This window comes from Populus nigra, chromosome 8 (assembly GCF_951802175.1).
Source record: "Populus nigra chromosome 8, ddPopNigr1.1, whole genome shotgun sequence".
In the NCBI taxonomy this organism is placed as follows: Eukaryota; Viridiplantae; Streptophyta; class Magnoliopsida; order Malpighiales; family Salicaceae; genus Populus; species Populus nigra.
In genome coordinates, this window is record NC_084859.1 from 18,302,231 (window position 1) to 18,321,254 (window position 19,024).

A 19,024-nucleotide genomic window follows, 5' to 3' on the forward strand; every position below is an offset into this window, starting at 1 on the left:
TTTCTTTCTTCATTTACTTTTTGTGGTTTCAAATTAGTTAAAGGGAAGGACATGCTGTTTTGAGTATGTTGAAATTGGGGTCTGTATGTTTCATTAAGTTTTTTGAAGTCTAGAGAATGTGGCCTTATATTACTTCTGCCTCCTAGTGCTAGGTAATTTTATCCATGCTTTTGTCTCGCATTCCAAAGGATCTGCCATTACAAAAGCAGCAATATTGATCATTCCCACTTCTAAATGTAGGACTGGCATATTCCATTTTGCACCTGCTTGTAACTTCCGTGGATGGGTCCCAATCTGATATCAGGTGCTTATACAGTTTAGACCTTGTTGGTTTGTATGGTCTCATAATCTCCAGTGGTAGTGGAACAACTCTGTTAGTAAGAAGTGTTCTTACAGTCAAGCTTCTACCATTTATCAGGCCTTACAGGGGACTGCTTCCACTACAGTGGTCAAGTCAAGGTATGCAGTATGACATCAGATTCAATCATAGTTTGATATCATATACTAGTAAGAGATGTGATTTTGTTTTTAAGGGCTCATAATTTGATGTTGACTAGAGACGAGTCCTTGCAAAACACTCTCGGAGATGCTGTTTTAATAAAACTCCAAATACATAACCTTGGGGAGCCAGCATTGCTGGTTGTCTGTAGCTTCCATTAACTTAGTATTGACTGGTCTTACGGAGCAGTTACAGTCACCTAAGTGCTGCCATGCGGCTGGTTGTTTGCAATTTTAGGCAGTCTAGCACTTCAGAGAAGAGGCTAAACCTAATTAAATAAAGTTCCTCTAGACTTGTATATGATCTTATCTCATTTCATGTAGATGGCAAGTATTCTCTCCCATGCTGTTCAAAAATTAAAATGCAATCTATCTACTCTTAATCATTAGTAAATGATGTGTATTGGTTTGGAATAGCCCACCCACTCTCATTTAGATACTAGTTTGAACAATGATAGATGCAACAATGGAGACAATTACATCTGCACATACGTACATGTGCAAGTAGGGAAAAGAGGGTTAAGGGCTTGCGCTGCTGTAATCCAATTTCAAAATTGTAATGGTTCCATGACAAGAATCTCCTGGTCCAATTAGTCCGTTGTACAATTTGAACTAATCAATATTTTAATGATTTAATTCTCAAAGATGCAACGTTGTGGTACCTACAGGATGTAATCAAAGAAGCATCTCCCACCCAATATACCATTTTTCAAATTAGTCTTAGATTGACTCTATGACCAGTCCCTCTCACTCCAAAAAGATTCCCACACTTTTCTACCTCTATTGCGTATCCATAATACACAAATACACTTGATTATTTATATTTAACGTCTTTAAATGATCAAGCAGTCGCCATCCCTTTATGATTAAATATTAATGTTGGTGATTAGCAATTTAGCATCAGCAATTTGATAATGATATGGACGTAGATGGTGTCACATTGTTCCTCATCTTTTTCTGCCACTAGTAGGATAGGCAAAAGTGGGGGAAATTAAACAAGTCTCAGCCCCTCAATTATTGGGTGGATATTTCGTAACTGCACCTACCGAGTCACTGTTTCATAGCTCCATCTTGTGTGAAACTGCTGTCGTAACTTGTGGACCTTTCTCCCTTTGTCCTAATGCTTTCTAATTTTTTTATTCGACCAATTTGACCCATTTCTGCTGCAAAATATGTTTATATGGTAGTGTCTGGTCTTCACATCTAGATTTGTAACTTTGTTCTTTCTCCTTTCTTCTTTGCTGAATTTAGAGCCCACCAATTTTCTTCAGCCATCTTAGTTTGTAGGAAGGCAGTAGGAATCATGTTGACTAATGTAGAACAGCTGGTGCTAAATGTAGATTCCAAGGTACTGACTGCTATATTTTCCTGTTCATGTTCAAGATTTATATTTTTTTCTCTTAGCCCATTTAAATCTTTGCTTGCAATCCTGTTGTGAGGTTTCTGATTATTTGTGACTGTCCAGGATGTGCTAGAAAGAAAACTTGAAGATTCACCCTCAGCTTCTGTTTCCAATTCACCAACACAGAATAGCAGACCAAGCAGCATGGTTGTAAAGGCAAGTCCTAGTGATCTATTGTTTATATTTTTCTCTTAAATAAATAGCGTGATTGATATTAGTTTCTAGCTAAATGTGTATGATCTGATGTAATTTTTAACATAAACAGAAGGCACACACCATAATTCCAGCTCATTTGGTAGCCGAAGCCATATCAACGATCCGTGGCCTTGACCTGAGATGGTCCGGACCAATAACACTCAGTGAAATGCAATATGTGAGGCAGTATGTTCTTGCAAAGTATCCTCAATATTGCAATGGTATTGTGGCAGATGGAGATAGCACATTTAATCTTACCAATCTCTGCATCGATGAGGAATCGTCTAAAACCACACCAGACAGCAAGCGCGGTCTCCCCAAGAGTTTTGGCGCTAGAGAGTCCACTCCTAAATTCACTCGCAGCCTATCTGATCTTGACAAAACACAACTGGAGCCTTCAAGACTAGTAGATATTCTTAACAAGAAAACTTCTTTTCAAGGCAACTTCATCTCAATCCCAGAAATTCAAGTGCAAAATAGAGCCCTGAAACATTGTGGCCTAAGCGAAGCTGATTACTTGGTCATTTTCATGCCCAACTACAGGGATGCTATGGTGATAATTGGAGAGAGCTACCCTTTCTTCAGAGGTAATTACTACATGACAATAATCGAGGAAGAAAATGACATGATACGTGAATTTGCTACTAGTAAAGAATCAAAGGTTATTCCAATGCCAGAAACTTGGTTGGACCTAAGGATTAAAGGATCACAACTTAGCCAATACTTTAGGAGGAAATGCAAGCACATCCCAAAGGGCCTTTTCTCTTATCCTGCTATTGTCAATGAGACCAGATATTCTATGCATTGGATATCCGAGGCCCACAGAAATTCATGGCATGTTCTCCTCGACGCCACAGGCTTGGTTTCCGGTGAGGAGAGATTGGCCCTTGCACTCCACCGGCCCGACTTCGTGTTATGTACACTTGATAATACACATGCCCAGCCATCAAAAATCACCTGCCTCTTGGTTAGAAAATTATCATTTGATACTTCTACATCCTTGGACTAGGTTCTTCAGGATTGTCAACAAGTAATATGATGATGTAAATAAGGGGGGCCATTTTTGTGGTATATGATCCTCACTCCTGTATTTTCTCTTTCTCAAAAGAAATTAAAACATGCATTTGCTTAGTCAATATTTCTCCATGTATCTTCATTCTAGTAACTAGTAGCCAGTCCAAGAAGGCAGGTGAAACAAGCTAAGATAAGATGCAAAAGCACACATCAAGTCATCTAACTAAATTACCCCAAGTGAAGTAAGCTTTTGTCGATTTGCAGTCCACGCCCTTATCTGTAGCCTAACCTTTTGATTTCTCCACTTACTCGCTGGGTTAAATTATATGCTCTCTGACTGAGAAATTGGGAAATTCTCTGAAAAAACAAAACAAAACAATGCCAAAGTTTTAGCAGTCAGACAGTTGACAGGAGAGAATGCTCATCATTCATGAATGCAGGCAAGGAAAATTGTTGTGAATCATTTAGCAAGTTACTGTAACTGCCACCTGTCTATTAATGAATGTCTTAGATCCCAGTAAGCGGTTAAACCTGACACTTGGGGCTAGGGCCCTATGCCTCTATCTATTCTCGAGCCAAGCATATAGGTTAAACCTAATTTATTTATTTTTTTTGCTTAAATTCGTCTGTGACTCTTAATAAATGTGTTTGTCAGTGCGGTAGTAGTTATTTTTTAAATAAATTTTTATATCAAAATACATGTTAATGTTCTTTTTTATTTTTAAAAAATTATTTTTAATATCAGCACATTAAAACGATCCAAAACATACAAATCATATTAAATTTTAATAAAAAAAAATTAACAAAACATACAAATCATATTAAATTTTAATAAAAAAAAATTAATTTTTTTAAGAACACGGTCAAACACATTCTTAATCTTTTCACTAGTTTTTTGTTTCAAACATAACACATTAAAAAATAATAATAATAACACAGTTCAAAGCTTAATTAAGAAAATAGCATAGTTAACTTGTCACAAATGACTTCTATAAAAAAAATGTAATTTTATTAATTTTTTAAAAAATTATTTAAAATTTTAAATTTTAAAAATAAATAAATATTAATCTTAATCTCAAATTGTAATGAAGATAATATTTATTTGAGTTTAAAAAAGATGGTGATGGTTCATGATAAAGCTGGTTTGCAGTTTTTTAAGTTCTCTCCTACAAGCCACACCCTCTTAATTAATGGCTTTGCACATTGTATATTAATTTCAGCAATAATAGTCTCAATTATCTTATAATAATACATGGAGTCTAGTTGCCTAGTTGAGGGCAATTCTCCTGTTGAATAGAAATATAGAAAAAAGGTAAATTTTGAAGCGGTAATAGCGACATCCTCTTTTTTTCATTTCTGAGTAATTAATATTAATTATTATTCATCTTTATTAGATATTTATTAATATTAAAACTGTATTTTACATAATTAAAAAAATCATCAAACTTAACTAATAGTAAATTAAAAAAAACAGATTATGTAATAACAAATAATCCTTTAGCAAGAACAAGTTAATAATAATAAAATATATTTTAATTGAATTAAATATTTACAAATATGGCTATTACATAAAAAAAAATCAAAAAGAAAAATGTGTTGAAGGATTTCATAACCAGACCCAATGACCAATTAAAGTTTTTTTTCAAAAACAAAACTTGTTGTCATAATTTTAAAATAAATAAAATCAATGAAGAGATAAAATTCATACTCTTGATTCTATTCAAGCTTAATACCTAAAAATGTATATCGGGTTTTTATTATACAGGAAATGTCCATTTTTTATGCTTAATAGATCCATAGTCCAACACGTATCAATCATTAACATCTCTTTTAAATTTAAATAAATATTGTTTATCATAAATTGATATTAAGATTAATATTTATTTACTTTTTAAATCTAAGATATTAAAAAAAATTGCATTTACCATATTTTTGCTAAACCATGTTACTTTGAAAAACAAATTCCTTTCCACTATTAAAAGAAAATGAAAATATTATTCATCTAAACACAACGCACTAGAGAATAATATTTGATTTGTCATTGATGAATGGTTGAGGATAGAATTATTTTTGAAATGAAATCATTTTGGCATTTTAAAATTAGGGACATGATGACTCTTTGAATAAAAAAATTACTCTTTGAAAAGCATAGCAAAAAGACAGAGTTGGCCTTGAAGATAAAATTTTTAACCCTTCAGCCAGAGGGTATTTTTGTCATTGTGTAGCTGGTCTTTTGTAATTAATGAGTTGGGTTTGTGTCATTTTAGTATTTTAATAAATAAAAAGTATTTTAAAAAATAATTGACATGTGCTGTTGTACGTGAGTTAGCATGTTAATCGCTCCACTGTCTTTAAGTGTCTACACATGTGATTGATTCGAGTCAGGTAGCCCAACTCTGCTAGATTTCTGATTAGCCAAATCTTTATTCTCCCCTGACTGTTTTATTTGGTTCAACAATTCATTTATCCTCCTATATCTACACGGAAGAGGCTGTAGAAGAAAGTAGCATGGACTATTACACCCAAAACTCAAATCATAAAGCTCATGGATCGAGCAGTCCTTTCTCTCCCTGCTGTGGGTCAGTTACTGCCTTTTGGAATAGGAATGAGAGAGTCAATCTTTTCATCAGTCAGTGGCTTTCCAATACAGCCATTTAGGTGGCCTGCTCGAATGAACTCATTTATTGGCTCAGACTCTGGCGTATAGGTGAGGCCAACAATGTTACTCTGCACGCCAGATAAGCTTCGCAGCTGTGTTGTTGCCTATCAGGAAATTATGATTGAAGAAGTAGATGTGAATAAGTAAAAAGAACATGCATGTTCATAGCGTAGAAATGAGAAAAAACTGACAACTTCCATGAAATAATTCTTAAAGAGTTAGAATATTAGCAAGCAGGTCGATGTATACATCTTTGAATGTAAAGCATGAAGAGCAACAGCATCTTCTTCGTTAAGCTCTCTAATCTGAATGAATGCAGATAAGTTTCTGCCCTTTTCATAAGCTGTATCGTATTGTTGTGGTTTGTTCTTTAAGAGATTGCCTTAAGCTACGAAAATATACTCTCTTAAGTTGAAGGTCAAAAAACTACACCTCATATCCACTCGTTACATGAGCAGGCATATCCATATCCATAAGAATGAGGTCAAAAGAAGCCCCTTGACTATGAAGATGAATAGCTTTTTCTCCACTTTTGGCCACTTTAACTTCCATCCCAATATTATATTCCTTTCCAAACTCGATTATCTGCGTCTTGTTGAATAGGCGATCACAAGTGTCATATTCCACAAGAAGCACAGAGAACTTGTCGCTAGCGGTTGAACTTGAACCCTGCGGGCTGCTCTTGACTTCTTCATGCCCCGGTTTGTTCCCTTTTCGGCTTCTGTGAACATGAAAATGGATATCAATTCTTAGAATTAATTTTACACGATCTTGGAACTTTAAAATAAGCCATATCTGAAGAGAGCCCACGATATGATCCAAGACTAAAACTATAGTAGCAATATTGGGATTTAATGCAGGTTTCTTGGATCAAAAGAGAACAGAGTCAAATAAGATGCAAGTTCTACCTTCTACAGTCCAAACTAAGCAAAAGCATGATAAGATTACAACACCTACCCCTCTGTGTCTTCTTCACTACCATTCCCCAAACCAAGCACATCTTGCTCCCTTCCAGGAGCAGCATATTGATCAAATCCAGTTCCACTATGTTCCTCTTTCATGGTTTCATCAATAACAACGGCCCTTTCTTTCAGCCATCGATTTACATCAGCAATCTTTTCGCTTGCTTCAAGAAGGTTTCTTTCTTGACCAATGTCCCTCATATTGATCATCAACTCATTGAATAGAATTGTGGATGCTTCTCGGTTTTTCTTCAGTTCTTCGATTCCTTCTACGAACACATTGGCAGATGCAATCATCTTTCGATCATTTTCAGAAATGTAACCATTCAGTTCTGCAACGGTCTTCTCAAGCTTATGATAAACTCGAGCGTTTTCCTCGGCCATTGACATATGGGTTGAAGTTTGTTGGTAGGTTGTGCTGGCTGCTTCCCTCATTACCCGGATCACTTCACTGCGTGCCTCGGGAGATTCATCGATCCTTCGACCGATCTTTTCAAGACAAAGACTCAGTTGTTCAAGTAGGTCAGTGATTTCAAGATCAATTAGAGTGTGATCTATGTCATCCATTGATGTATATATGCTTCTTGATTTTCTTGTTTTTGAGAGCGAAGAATGAAGAGCGGTTATTTCTGTTAAGGAGAAATGGTTCTTTCACATGCGGGTATTATTGGTTTGCTAACTTGCTGTTATATAAGAGAGGAAGTACATGTATGAAACTTGGATTACTGGCTGAAGAGTCATTCCAGGCCCGTGGCTGTGGGCTGCGGTTACAGGAAAATAAAAAAACTGAATAATTTCCTTATTTAGGGCTCGAACACATATCTAGAGAGAAGGAAAAAAAACGCATGAAAATACAAAACCAGACAAGGAGCACAGGCAATTTCTATTTATGGCTCGAAGCATGCTTCCAGGGCATGATTTCAAAGGCTGACTTTTTTTTTTACTTAGTCTTGGATTTACAGAGGTTCACACACTGATTCTTCCTCGTTTATTTACAAATATAGTATTGGAGTCTTGTATCTACTTGTTTATGCATGCTCCTCATGGGGATCAATCCCATCATATGAGAAACAGCATCTTCGTTAAGCTCTCTAATCTGAGTGTATACAGATAAGTTTCTTCTGCAGCTTAGCTTTCACAATGACACTCACATACCTACAGTTGCTGCCCTTTTAATAAGCTGTATCGTATTATCGTGGTTTATTCTTTAAGAGATTGCCTCAAGCTGTATCATTCATCGTATGATGGTTTTATAAGTTTTTCGAACATCCTTTTAAATTGGTTAATCGGTTTTGTCCAGGATTTATAAGCTGTATCCATCTCCATAAGAATGAGGTCAAAAGAAGCCCCTTGACGATGAAGAAGAATAGCTTGTTTTCCATCTTTGGCCTCTTGAAATTACATACCCTTCCGAACTCGATTATCAGCATCTTGTTGGGTGCGCGATCAAAAGTGTCATGTTGCACGAGAAGCACAGAGAACCTGTTGCCAGTGGTTGACGTACCTTGTTATTATTGGCAACTATACAGCAGCAGCAGCAGCAATACAGCAGGAGACAGCAGCAGCAAGCAGCAACATCACATCTTCTTCATCCCCGTGCAGCTCCATAGCACCAAACAAAACCTCAGCAGCAACATCACACCCTCTTCATCCCCGTCAGCAATCTTGATCAATCTTAATCAGCACCTATCATGATGGTTATTCTTTCTTACGGCCAGTCACACAATTTGGAAACTCACACAATCACAACCTTGCATCCGTTTTCATCCAACTGGCCAAGGCTTATTATGTTGCTCTTCAACATTGGGATGTAGTAGACATTAGTAAGTATTCGATGTTCACCTGTGAAGTCTTCAAGCAAAACCGAACCTCTTCCTTGGATTTTTACAGTTGAGCCATCCCCAAATTTGACTGACCCTGTAATAGTCGTGTCAATTTCAGCAAATTTTTCAATACATCCGGTCATGTGGTTACTTGCGCCGGTATCTAAATACCAAGCCTTCTCTCGGGTGCCTTTAATCTTTGGCACCACCTTGTCTTCGTGCAGTAACACATGCTCGTTCTGTATTGAGTGGCTGATGACACAAGTTTCGGCCATCAGTAGTGCCGGTTCATCATCGGTTTATGTTGCAACAAAATTAGCCCTCTCTCTTCGGTTTGGCTTGGAACAATCTTTTGCGAAGTGTCCAAATTCATTACAATTGAAACACTTAACCTTGGATTTGTCGAAGTTTCGTGGCTTTCGATCTTCGTTAGTGCGTTCACCATTTCCTCGACCTCCACCATATCCACGCCCACTACCATGTCCTCTCTAGTGACGTCCTCCTCTTTTGTTGTTGCTGAAACTTTCATATTTCTTTGCCTTTGGGGTTCTTGCTTCCCTTTCGGCTTGGGTGAATAGCAACTGCTCTCCTGTACTCTCTGTATGAGATCGCCCCTTCAATCCCTCTTCAAATGTTCTCAAACGCCCAATTGCTTCTGAAACCGACATCGTGTCTACATCTTCAAACTGCTCAATTGTCCCAATGATTTGAAGAAATCGATCTGGAATCGAACTGAACAGCTTTTCAACAACTTCGCTTTCTTCAAGTTTCGCGCCAAGTGATCGGATCTCACCAACCAAGGCAGTCAACTTCATCGAATACTCATTTACGGTTTCTGAATCTTGCATATGCACCTTGTACAATTGTCGTTTCAGTACTTGTACACGTGCCTTCTTGACACGATCTTCGCCAATTCGCATCTCCCTGAGTGCGTCCCAAGCCTCCTTTGCCGTCTGCTTCTCCGCGATTGCCATCATCACGTCATCTGGCACGGCTTGAGAGATGGCTACCATGGCGCCTTGATCTTTGTCGTCGTCTGTGTCTGCACCTTCGATCACTGACCATACTCCTAGCGAACGCAAGATTATCTTCATCTTGACAGCCCATATGCCGTAGTTCATTTCGCTTAACATTGGATAATGGATCGGGATTGAGGCTCCTCTTGCTGTCGGTTTGACGACTGCAAGCGTCGTAGATTGATCTCCTTCAACACCGGCCATTGCTTTGACAACCTTGGCTCTGATACCAAATGATGGTTATTCTTTCTTACGGCCAGTCATACAATTTGAGAAACTCACACAATCACAGAGACAAAAAATAATGAAAGAACAGAGGCCTTTTGTGATGCTTAACTCACTGCATCATTTTCTGATTTTCTTATTATATATAGAAGCAAATACGAAAGGTTACGTCCTCTAATTAACCTCTAAATCATAACTGCTATATGAAAAGTTACGTCCACTAAATGACCTCTAAATCATAACTTCTATATGAAAGGTTACATCTACTCTTAAACTCTGCTGGAATTAAAACAAAACATAAACAAAACAAACTGAAATAAAACAACAAGATTAATTCTATCATATCACGCATCGCCAACATCCAATATTGTAGAAAAAACACGCCAATGGCTACTTCAGAGAGTCCAACGGCTACTACACTTCATGATGGTAACCCACCGTACATGGAAACTATAGCTGGATACAGATCAGAGACAAATCAGCCTCCATAAATAAGGAATCCTGTCTTCTTCACTACCATTCCCAAACCAGGCAGATCTTGCCCCTTTCCATGAGCAGCAGATTGATCAAATCCAGTTAATTGCATTATGCTCTTCTTTCATGGTTTCATCAATAACAACGGTCCTTTCTTTCAGCCATTGATTCACATAATCAATCTTTCTGAGGACTTCAAGAAGGTTTCTTTCTTAACAAACATCCCTCGTATTGATCATTAACTCATTGAATAGCGTTTTGGATTCTTCTCGCTTTTTCTTTAGTTCTTCGATTCTTTCCGTGAACACCTTGGCAGATGCAATAATCTTTTGATCAGTTTCAGAAATGTAATCATTTAGTTCTGCAACGGTATGGTGAAGGTTATGACAAACTTGAGTGGTTTCGTCAGCCATTGACATGTGGGTTGATCTTTCTTGGGAGGTTTTGCTGGCTGCTTCCGTCATTAATTACTTCACTGCGCGCGTGCCCCGGGAGATTCATGGATACTTCGACTGATATTTTCAAGACAAAGACTCAGTTGTTCAGGTAGGCCATTGATTTTAAGATCAATTTGAGACTGATCTATGTCATTCATTGATGTATGTTTCTTGATTTTCTTGCTTTTGAGAGGGGGAGAAGTGAATTCGTTAGTTAGTAGTCGGTTCGGTTGGATTTTTACTTATAAAAAACAATTAAAACAGTTTTTTTATTTTAAAAAAAATTAAAACCGGATCAAATCGACCGGTTTCAATTTGGTTCGGTTCTTGATTTTAAAAAACCAAGAAAATCTATACGCTTGTATTTCTTCTCAAACTTGTTAGTAAGATGCCTTTTCACAAATGTTGTTTTTCCTGTATTGTGTAGACAACTAGAACCCAAAAATCAACAACATTGATTTCAATTAAAAAATAAAAATAAATCAACATTCCAAATTCAGAACTATATTATAAATCAAAACCCTAAAATTATTGCAAAATAAATATGGTTTTTCCTATATTTTTCAAATACCCAAATGCTAAAAATCCAAACTTGATTTTTTAAAATCAAAACCCCAAATCTTCTTATACAGATAAATCTTATATTTTCTACATTTAAAAGAATACCTAGAAGCTGAAAAACAAAACCCATGTTTTTTTATATAAAAAATATCAAAACCCAAACCCAAGCAACATTAAAAATCATCAGGAAACACATAACTTAGATAAAAAAAAAAATTTAAATATTAAAAATCATAAAAACTCACCATAGATTTAACCAAAATAGAAGCACATACATGTGCCACCATCACCAACAACAATCTGCTATAGAACTGATTCAACATAACTTCTCAAATCTACAGTTCGTTTTAAATCAAGTATTTTGTCTGCAACCTTAAAAAAAAAAGCCAGAAGAAACTAAGAAAGGTCATTAATCATTATGGTCTTGCTGTAGAAGGGGCCGAAAAAAATAACAAGAAGAGAATGTTGACAAGATGCATATGCTAAAATGCTATAGAGGAGTAGTGGAGTATCATGTTATCTTGCGTAGATGAAGAGGAAAGGCTAACTGGATAGTGGATAGGTTATGAAAAACATTGATATGTTTTTGAAAGGCTTGATTGGTTTCAAATTTTAATTGATTGGCTGGTTGTTTTGGATCACCGTGTTTCTAAGTTTAAGAAGAGAGAAAGGAAGAGGGAGAGGCGGAGAGGCGAGAGGGGGCGGGTGCTGGTAGCTATGGTTACTGGGCAGTGGGCAAATATTTTTTATGTTTATAGTATTTTTTTTGAACTGGTTCAGTTCGGTTTGGATTAACCGGTTTCTGCCTTAAAAAACCGAAACCAAACTAAACAGAAATTTTTTCTAAATATTCTAATTGGTTTAATCAATTTTTTTTTTATTTCAATTTTTTTTAATTATCTTTTTAATTTTTTCTATTTAATCATTTTTCTTTATCACCCCTAACTATTTATGTCTAGGAGAAATAGTTCATTCACATGCGGATATAAATTGATGGAGCACAAAAAATGTAAGAAGATAAAAAAAAAATAGCTATTTGGGCCTGGGTCTAAATGGTAAAAAAAAAAACCTGGCCGTTCGGGCCAGGCAATAGCCACAACATCCCCCTTCCCCGATAATTTTTTGTTTCTTCTCTCTCCCCCTCGGTCCCTCCTCTATCTCTACCTCCTTTCTCTCCCTGCTCCTCTCTCTCTCTCTCTCTCTCTCTCTCTACATATTGTGTTTCACACCTTCTCTCTCCCTCTCTCATTTTCTCTCTTCCTTTTCCTCTCTCTCATGTCTCTCCTTTAAGACACTCTTCCGTATATTTGTATTCCTATGATGTAAGGGTGTGCATGTGATCAAATCATGATTCGTTTTGTTTTGTACGGTGTGATTCAACTACAATCTTTGTTCGTTGTTTTTTAAAATATATTAAAATAATATTTTTTTTATTTTTAAAATTTATTTTTAACATTCAAATATTAAAATAATCTAAAAACACCTGAAAAAATTAATTTAAAATAAAAAAATTTAATTATTTTCAAAAATATTTTTAAACTCAAATACAAAAATATTAGAGATTGCTTGCCTTGCTTGACCATCTTTCTTTGTAATTCATGGGTTCACTGTCATACGTGTTGCTTCTTCTGGTCCTCCTACCATTGTGTTGCACTACCAGGCATACACAATGGTTTTCTGCCCACAATGCCATATTAATTACCGCAACCAATTACGACCAACCTTTTTAACAATGGTACCACTCTCGCGTTCAATCAAAAAATTGTTTTGATTTTATATGTTATTTTTTATTTTTTATTTTTTTATTAAATTTATTTTTTTTTTCAATTTCACCTGAGTGTAAATTTTTTTTATTCTCCTCTAAAAATTATAACTTTATTCTTTTAATTGTTGGTATTTCAATTGCAGTCCTTATTATTTTAATTTCTAATTTTTATTCTTAACTCTTTTATAAAAAATTTATTTTGTTTTCAATTTCATTCTCTCATCCCAACTTGCTTTATATTATTTTTTTAATTTGGTTCTTATTATTTTAATTTTTAATTATTTTTTTGGCTATTTTGTAAGAATTCACCCTACACAATAAAAAAAAATTATTTTTATGTCACTTTTAATCCTTATTTTTTTTATTTTTTTAGGTTATTTTGCTACATTGATTTTTATTTTCAATTTCATCTTTCAATCAAATATAAAATTTATTTTGATCCTCATTGCTTTAATTATTTTTTAATTATTTTGTATAATTGATTTTTTTTTCAATTTCATCATTCATTACTTGATTAATTGAAAATTGAACTTCATGATTTTTTCGGATAGGTTGCTCCGGGTTTAATGACCCGGGTCATGAATTTAAAAAGTTAACACAAGTTTTTTTAGAAAAAAAGTCTTTATAATTCTCTTTAGTTTTTTTATTGAGTTATTCTAATTTCATAATCTGGACCACAAGTTTGGCGGGATATTCTGGATTGGCTCGGCCCTTATTACCTGGATTATAAGTTTATTATGCTATCTCGGGTTGATCAAAACTGGTTTTTTATATTTTTTTTATCTCATTTCAGGCTTCCGTATTTAATAACTTGTGAATTGAGATATTTTGTTTGTCCATTTTAAAAAAGTATTTTATTCTCGGGTTTTTCTAACCACTTTTCTTTTTAAATTTGATTTTTTTTTGTATTGAATAATAAGAAATATTACAGCATTGATTATAAATATTGCTTTAAGAGCACTCAAAGATGGTTTGCGGGCTTGTGCTTCTTCAGGCTGACCTCATTAAGAACATGATGTTTTTAATCAGTACTTACTGAGAAGGGAATTCTAATATCCAGTTACGGAATGGTTGTTGAGCCTTAAGAGAGGAGTGGCCTGCCACTAACTGTTTTTAATCGTCATGAATAATAGCTTAATCTTAAAATAGCACTAGAATAATGCTATTTATCTCGAAAAAGTTAAATAAGTTCTGCCCAGAAATCCGCCATTAGGGTCCATCATATCAATTAGTTGATATTATTTTTTTTAAAAAAAAATAACATTATTATCTTTTTATCTACATGTGTAAGAAAAAATAGTATTTATTATGTAGAAAATGATATGATATGATATGATATGATGATGAATGAATGCTTTTACACACAGGTGTGAGTGTTATATATGTGCGCGTGCGCGCGTGGATGTGCGCGTGGATGTATGTAAATGTATATATAAACTCCTCCCACAACGCAATATATACATTCCCCACATCCATGTTAACTTATATATATAACCTAATACTTACAAAAAAAAATCATATTGCAGAGATGAAACGCCCTCGCAAACCTGACCTGGATTTTTTTATTCCAAAGTTAATTTTATCATTTTATTGTATATAAAACATGAAAATGACTGAAAAACCCCTCTTTAAGGGTATTGATGCAAATAAATAAATAAATAAAAAGATAAAATAGCCCCAAACAAAAGGTTTTTTTTCTTGCTTGCAAGTACAATAATGTAGTTTTACTGTGTAGAAAAAAAAAATCTACTAAATTATATCCAATCAATTTAAAAATGACCTTTAGATTCCTCGAAAAAGATGGCTTAACCCAGCTAGCAAGGCAATTGTTATGTGTAAAGAAGAGTAAAACGTAAATACATTGTGTTATTCCATGGTATTTTACCTCATAGTTTATAGTGAAATTTTGACCTTTTTTAGGTTTTTTTTATAATACTTAAATAGAAAAAATAAAAATACAGACAATCAAATATATATAAAATAATGTTTTTTGTATTTAAAAAATTAAAATAATATTATTTTTAAAAATTAAAATAAGATTTTGACAAGGTTAATTTTTAACTGATTTTTTTTTAATTCATCTCAGGTAAGTCCTTGATAGACTAAGTTCAAAAACATTGTGATAAAAACACTCCAACATATAAAAAAAAATTAAAAATGGTAACGCATACCTTCACACATGTTAGGATGTCGTGGGACGTTAATATGTCATTTAGATGTCAATTTAATTGTCACGTTAATATATAGCAGGGTTAAATATTTATATACTTAAAAAATTAAATATTCGAACAGGAAAAATTGAAAAATTCACATATTAAATATATATATATATTCATCCGTTCGAAAACGCATGGACCCTTGCCTTGTAGCCGTGTTCACAAGAGGATTGGAGTTTTATGAGTTTGGGAGCATGTTTGTTTTTATATTTTAAAAACATTTTAAAAATAAAATTATTTTATTTTAAATTAATTTTTTATATATTTAAATTATTTAAATATACTAATATCAAAAATAAAAAATATTATTTTAATATATTTTTTAAAAAATTAAAACTAACAGTTATCACCTTCACAATAACAAATGTGATACAAGTCAGAACATGAACCAAAGTGCATGAAACGCCCCGAAGGGTGTATTTATCACTGCGCAGAGTCTGCAGCACAGATTGCACAGGTGTCTTCAAAAAGATGGTTAAAGTTACCTAAATACTGCAGGCAAATAATAATTCACCTTCCATTTTGCACGTTGCCATCTTAGCAAAATGCGGTAATCACACCCAAGTAACTATTAAGACACTGTTTATTTTTATTTATTTTACAGTGCAAAAATAATTTTAAAAAAGATTATTCTTTTAATTTAAATCAATATTTTTTATGTTTAGATTATTTAATATACTAATACTAAATATAAATATTATTTTAATATATTTACAAACTAAGCAATTATTATATGCCATTCAAATTAATCATTACCACAGGCTTTACTCCACTTAAAACTAGAAAAAGGCAGAAATGAGAAAACCATCTTAGTCAAATAACTCGGCTTCCACTTGAATTTTCAAATTTTTCACCCTTCAATCCCATCAAAGGGTAAGATGCCATAGTCCCATCAACCAAATTTCAAAAGAAGATATTTTTTCTTATGAAACGCAGATTTCAAACAAAAATAAAATAAAAATTTATTCTGTCACGTCTCAGTGCCTCGTATATCTTATCAGAAGTACATCATTTAAAAATTCCATAAATTACAAGTACGAAAAAAGAGAGCGTATTTTAGCAAAACCAGCCACCACTCTGGCTCACATTAGCAGCTGGTATCTCAAAATGCCATAGCCTCCCAACAGCCTTAACCAAATTCTTCCTGCACAAAAACTCCTCCGCAAACATTTTCTCCACTCTCCGATCCACATCATGCAAAAACACATGTGTCACTCCTGATCCTTTCCTCCCCCTGGCCATCACCACCGCTGAAAATATCGCCGCCATCCTCCCTGGTGCTTCCGGGAAGTACCCTCTTGGCGCATCAATCATTATCAAATCCCATTCCTTATCATAAACTTCGTCGGGCAATCCAGTCAGTGCTAGCTTGCACTTGTAATTGCCGCGCAAGTACGCTTTACCTGGCGAACACAACGGTTCAGACCGGTACGTTTTCAGGAGGTTGTTGGCTTCTTGTAGTTGCGTCCGGTACTGAACCGTATGCGCATTTAACGTTGGGGCTTTTCGGACGATTGTCTGAACCCATTTGGGATCTTCTTCGAGAAATAAAGTAGTGCCATGTGGATTTAATGATGTCCACATGAGAGAATCAAAACCGAGACCAAATACAAGGAAGTTACAAGGTGAGCGCGTCTTGAGGACATCGAAAGTGACTGAGATTTCGGCCAAAGATTGTTGTGGGACGATCTTTGACGTTGCATAGTGAAGGATAGATTGGAGTTGAGTTGGTGTAGCGTCGTAATCCGCGGCGGCGCGGGCTTTGGCCGAAGCCAAGGAGCAGAGGCCGAAGGAAGAGATGTTATCAACCGACCGGATTAAGTTTGAAAAGAGAAACGCACCGATGATCAGACCGGATAAAGCCACTGCGAGTAGACAGGATTTTTCCGGAGTAAATTGGGGTCTCTTCATTTCTTTTTCTCTCTTGATAGAATTTCTGATTGGTTTCTTGGGAAAAGGGAAAGAAAGGAGGAGAGAATCTTGCTTGGTCTTGGGCTTGGGTTTAGGAGCTGTGTCTGGCAAGATTGTTGTTTGTTATATAGAGAGGGATAGGAAATGAGGGGAAGAGTGGAAGAGAGCATAAATAGCTAATGAGTGAAGGTTTTGTTTTTGGACATAAATACCCGTATAGGACTTAGGAGTTGTGCACACGTTGTCTGTAAATTGTATCATCTCTTTGGATGTCTTGTGGTGTTGCTTCTAACAAATTACTGATTGGTTTTTTTTTTTCCAATTTTTGCTGAATTATTATTGGATTCAATAAGATTTTCCATGTACACCTATTGACTTGGTAAGCATGCAGTTTTCCATTTCCTAAAGAAACTTAAATTAACTTTCTTTATAGCAACTTCATATATATATATATTAAAAATAAATAAAAAACTTGTTTACCCTGGAACTATGAATGTACTACATTAAGAATTTAGGTTATGAATTATTTTTAATCAGTATATCTTTATAATGTCTCTTCAAATGTCTATACTGTGTAATAAAGTGTCTAGTAACTATGATAATGGTGCTAGTAGCTTTAAAAAAAAGAGAGATTCTAGTAATATAAAGGTACAGAGAACAATTTGTTGATTTACATTGTGACTTTAATAATATTTATAATCACAAAAGTTATGTGCTTTTTTAGAATGTAAGTATGCTTCATTAAATCTAAGATAACATATTGCAACCACTACAGTTAAATTAACCTACATTCTGATTAAAAAGTAATTTAATTGATCATTATGATAAAGTATTTGGTGATTGTGAGGTTCAAGAATATCTTCAAACAAAATATTTTCTTATAGATTGTTTTTTAAAGTATTTTCTATTTAGAAATATATCAAAATATTTTTTTTATATCAGCATATCAAAACAATAAAAAAACATTAAAAAATTTTAAAAACAAAAATAATACATGTTAAAAATAATGTTATGATCATAATTTAGTTATTAAATATTGAAAGATATTACCTATTGATTTTATAAACACACGTTCATCAAACTTACATGTTGTTATTTGCAGTCATTTATGAGTATAGAGCTTATAAGACACTATAAGTGTCTATTGAAATACAGTCAATCATCTATTTATTATGGTATCTATTTAGGAGTATTAAATACAATTACAAATTGTGACTTTAAATGTCTAATCTAGGAGTATTAAATTTTATAATAAAGAATTGGTATCTATTTATTATTTAATAAAAACATGTTTTTCTTAATTTTATGAATTCACTGGTTTTTTAATTATCATATTTTCTTAAATTCTAACAAATGTATTGTTTATTTTTTATTTTAAGATTTGTTTTTTTTTCCTTTGATCTGAGGATTGTAATTTTATGAACGCACCTGAATAAATGCGTTGATTAATCAATTATTAAATATTTCTTATTAAATCCACTAATGCTTAAGAACTTGCACGGCAACTACTATGTTTCAAATGCCTACCACAAAAAATAATATATATATATATATATATATATATATATATATATATTGTCGTTATAATTATTCTTTCCACTGTATTTTCTTTCTCAAGTGTTCCTTTCAGAGACCAACTCTAGGGGTATTATTATTATTATTTTACTCCAGGGGTATTATTATTCATTTAACAACCTCCCGTGTATAATTTACGGAAGTTTTTCTATTTAAATATTAATTAATTATCATTAAAAAACCAAATCACCGTGATGAATCATTGAATCTAATAAGAATAAAAAAGGGAGTGAAAAAACTAAAAGTCCTGTGAATGCATGATTTTCTTTTTTTATTTAAAGAGTAAAATTG

General features: G+C 34.0%; 2 protein-coding genes across 5 annotated transcripts; one reads left to right on the forward strand and one right to left on the reverse strand.

Moving 5' to 3' along the window:
- Positions 1–149: 149 nt before the first annotated feature.
- LOC133700715 (uncharacterized) lies at positions 150–3,231 on the forward strand. Of its 4 annotated transcripts, XM_062124351.1 has the most exons (5): positions 150–304; positions 419–459; positions 1,779–1,846; positions 1,964–2,056; positions 2,166–3,231. In XM_062124351.1, the coding sequence occupies exons 3-5, from the start codon at positions 1,802–1,804 to the stop codon at positions 3,102–3,104; spliced, it is 1,077 nt and encodes a 358-aa protein (XP_061980335.1). In that variant the 5' UTR covers positions 150–304; positions 419–459; positions 1,779–1,801; the 3' UTR covers positions 3,105–3,231. The 4 variants fall into 4 exon arrangements, with proteins under 4 accessions (XP_061980335.1, XP_061980334.1, XP_061980332.1 ...); XM_062124350.1 differs by having other exon boundaries at positions 150–459; XM_062124348.1 differs by lacking the exon at positions 1,779–1,846.
- Positions 3,232–16,184: 12,953 nt separating this feature from the next.
- LOC133700758 (arabinogalactan O-methyltransferase 1-like) lies at positions 16,185–17,340 on the reverse strand. The gene has a single exon (XM_062124413.1). It carries the CDS (start codon positions 17,156–17,158, stop codon positions 16,304–16,306), a length of 855 nt encoding a protein of 284 aa, XP_061980397.1. The 5' UTR covers positions 17,159–17,340; the 3' UTR covers positions 16,185–16,303.
- Positions 17,341–19,024: the final 1,684 nt, after the last annotated feature.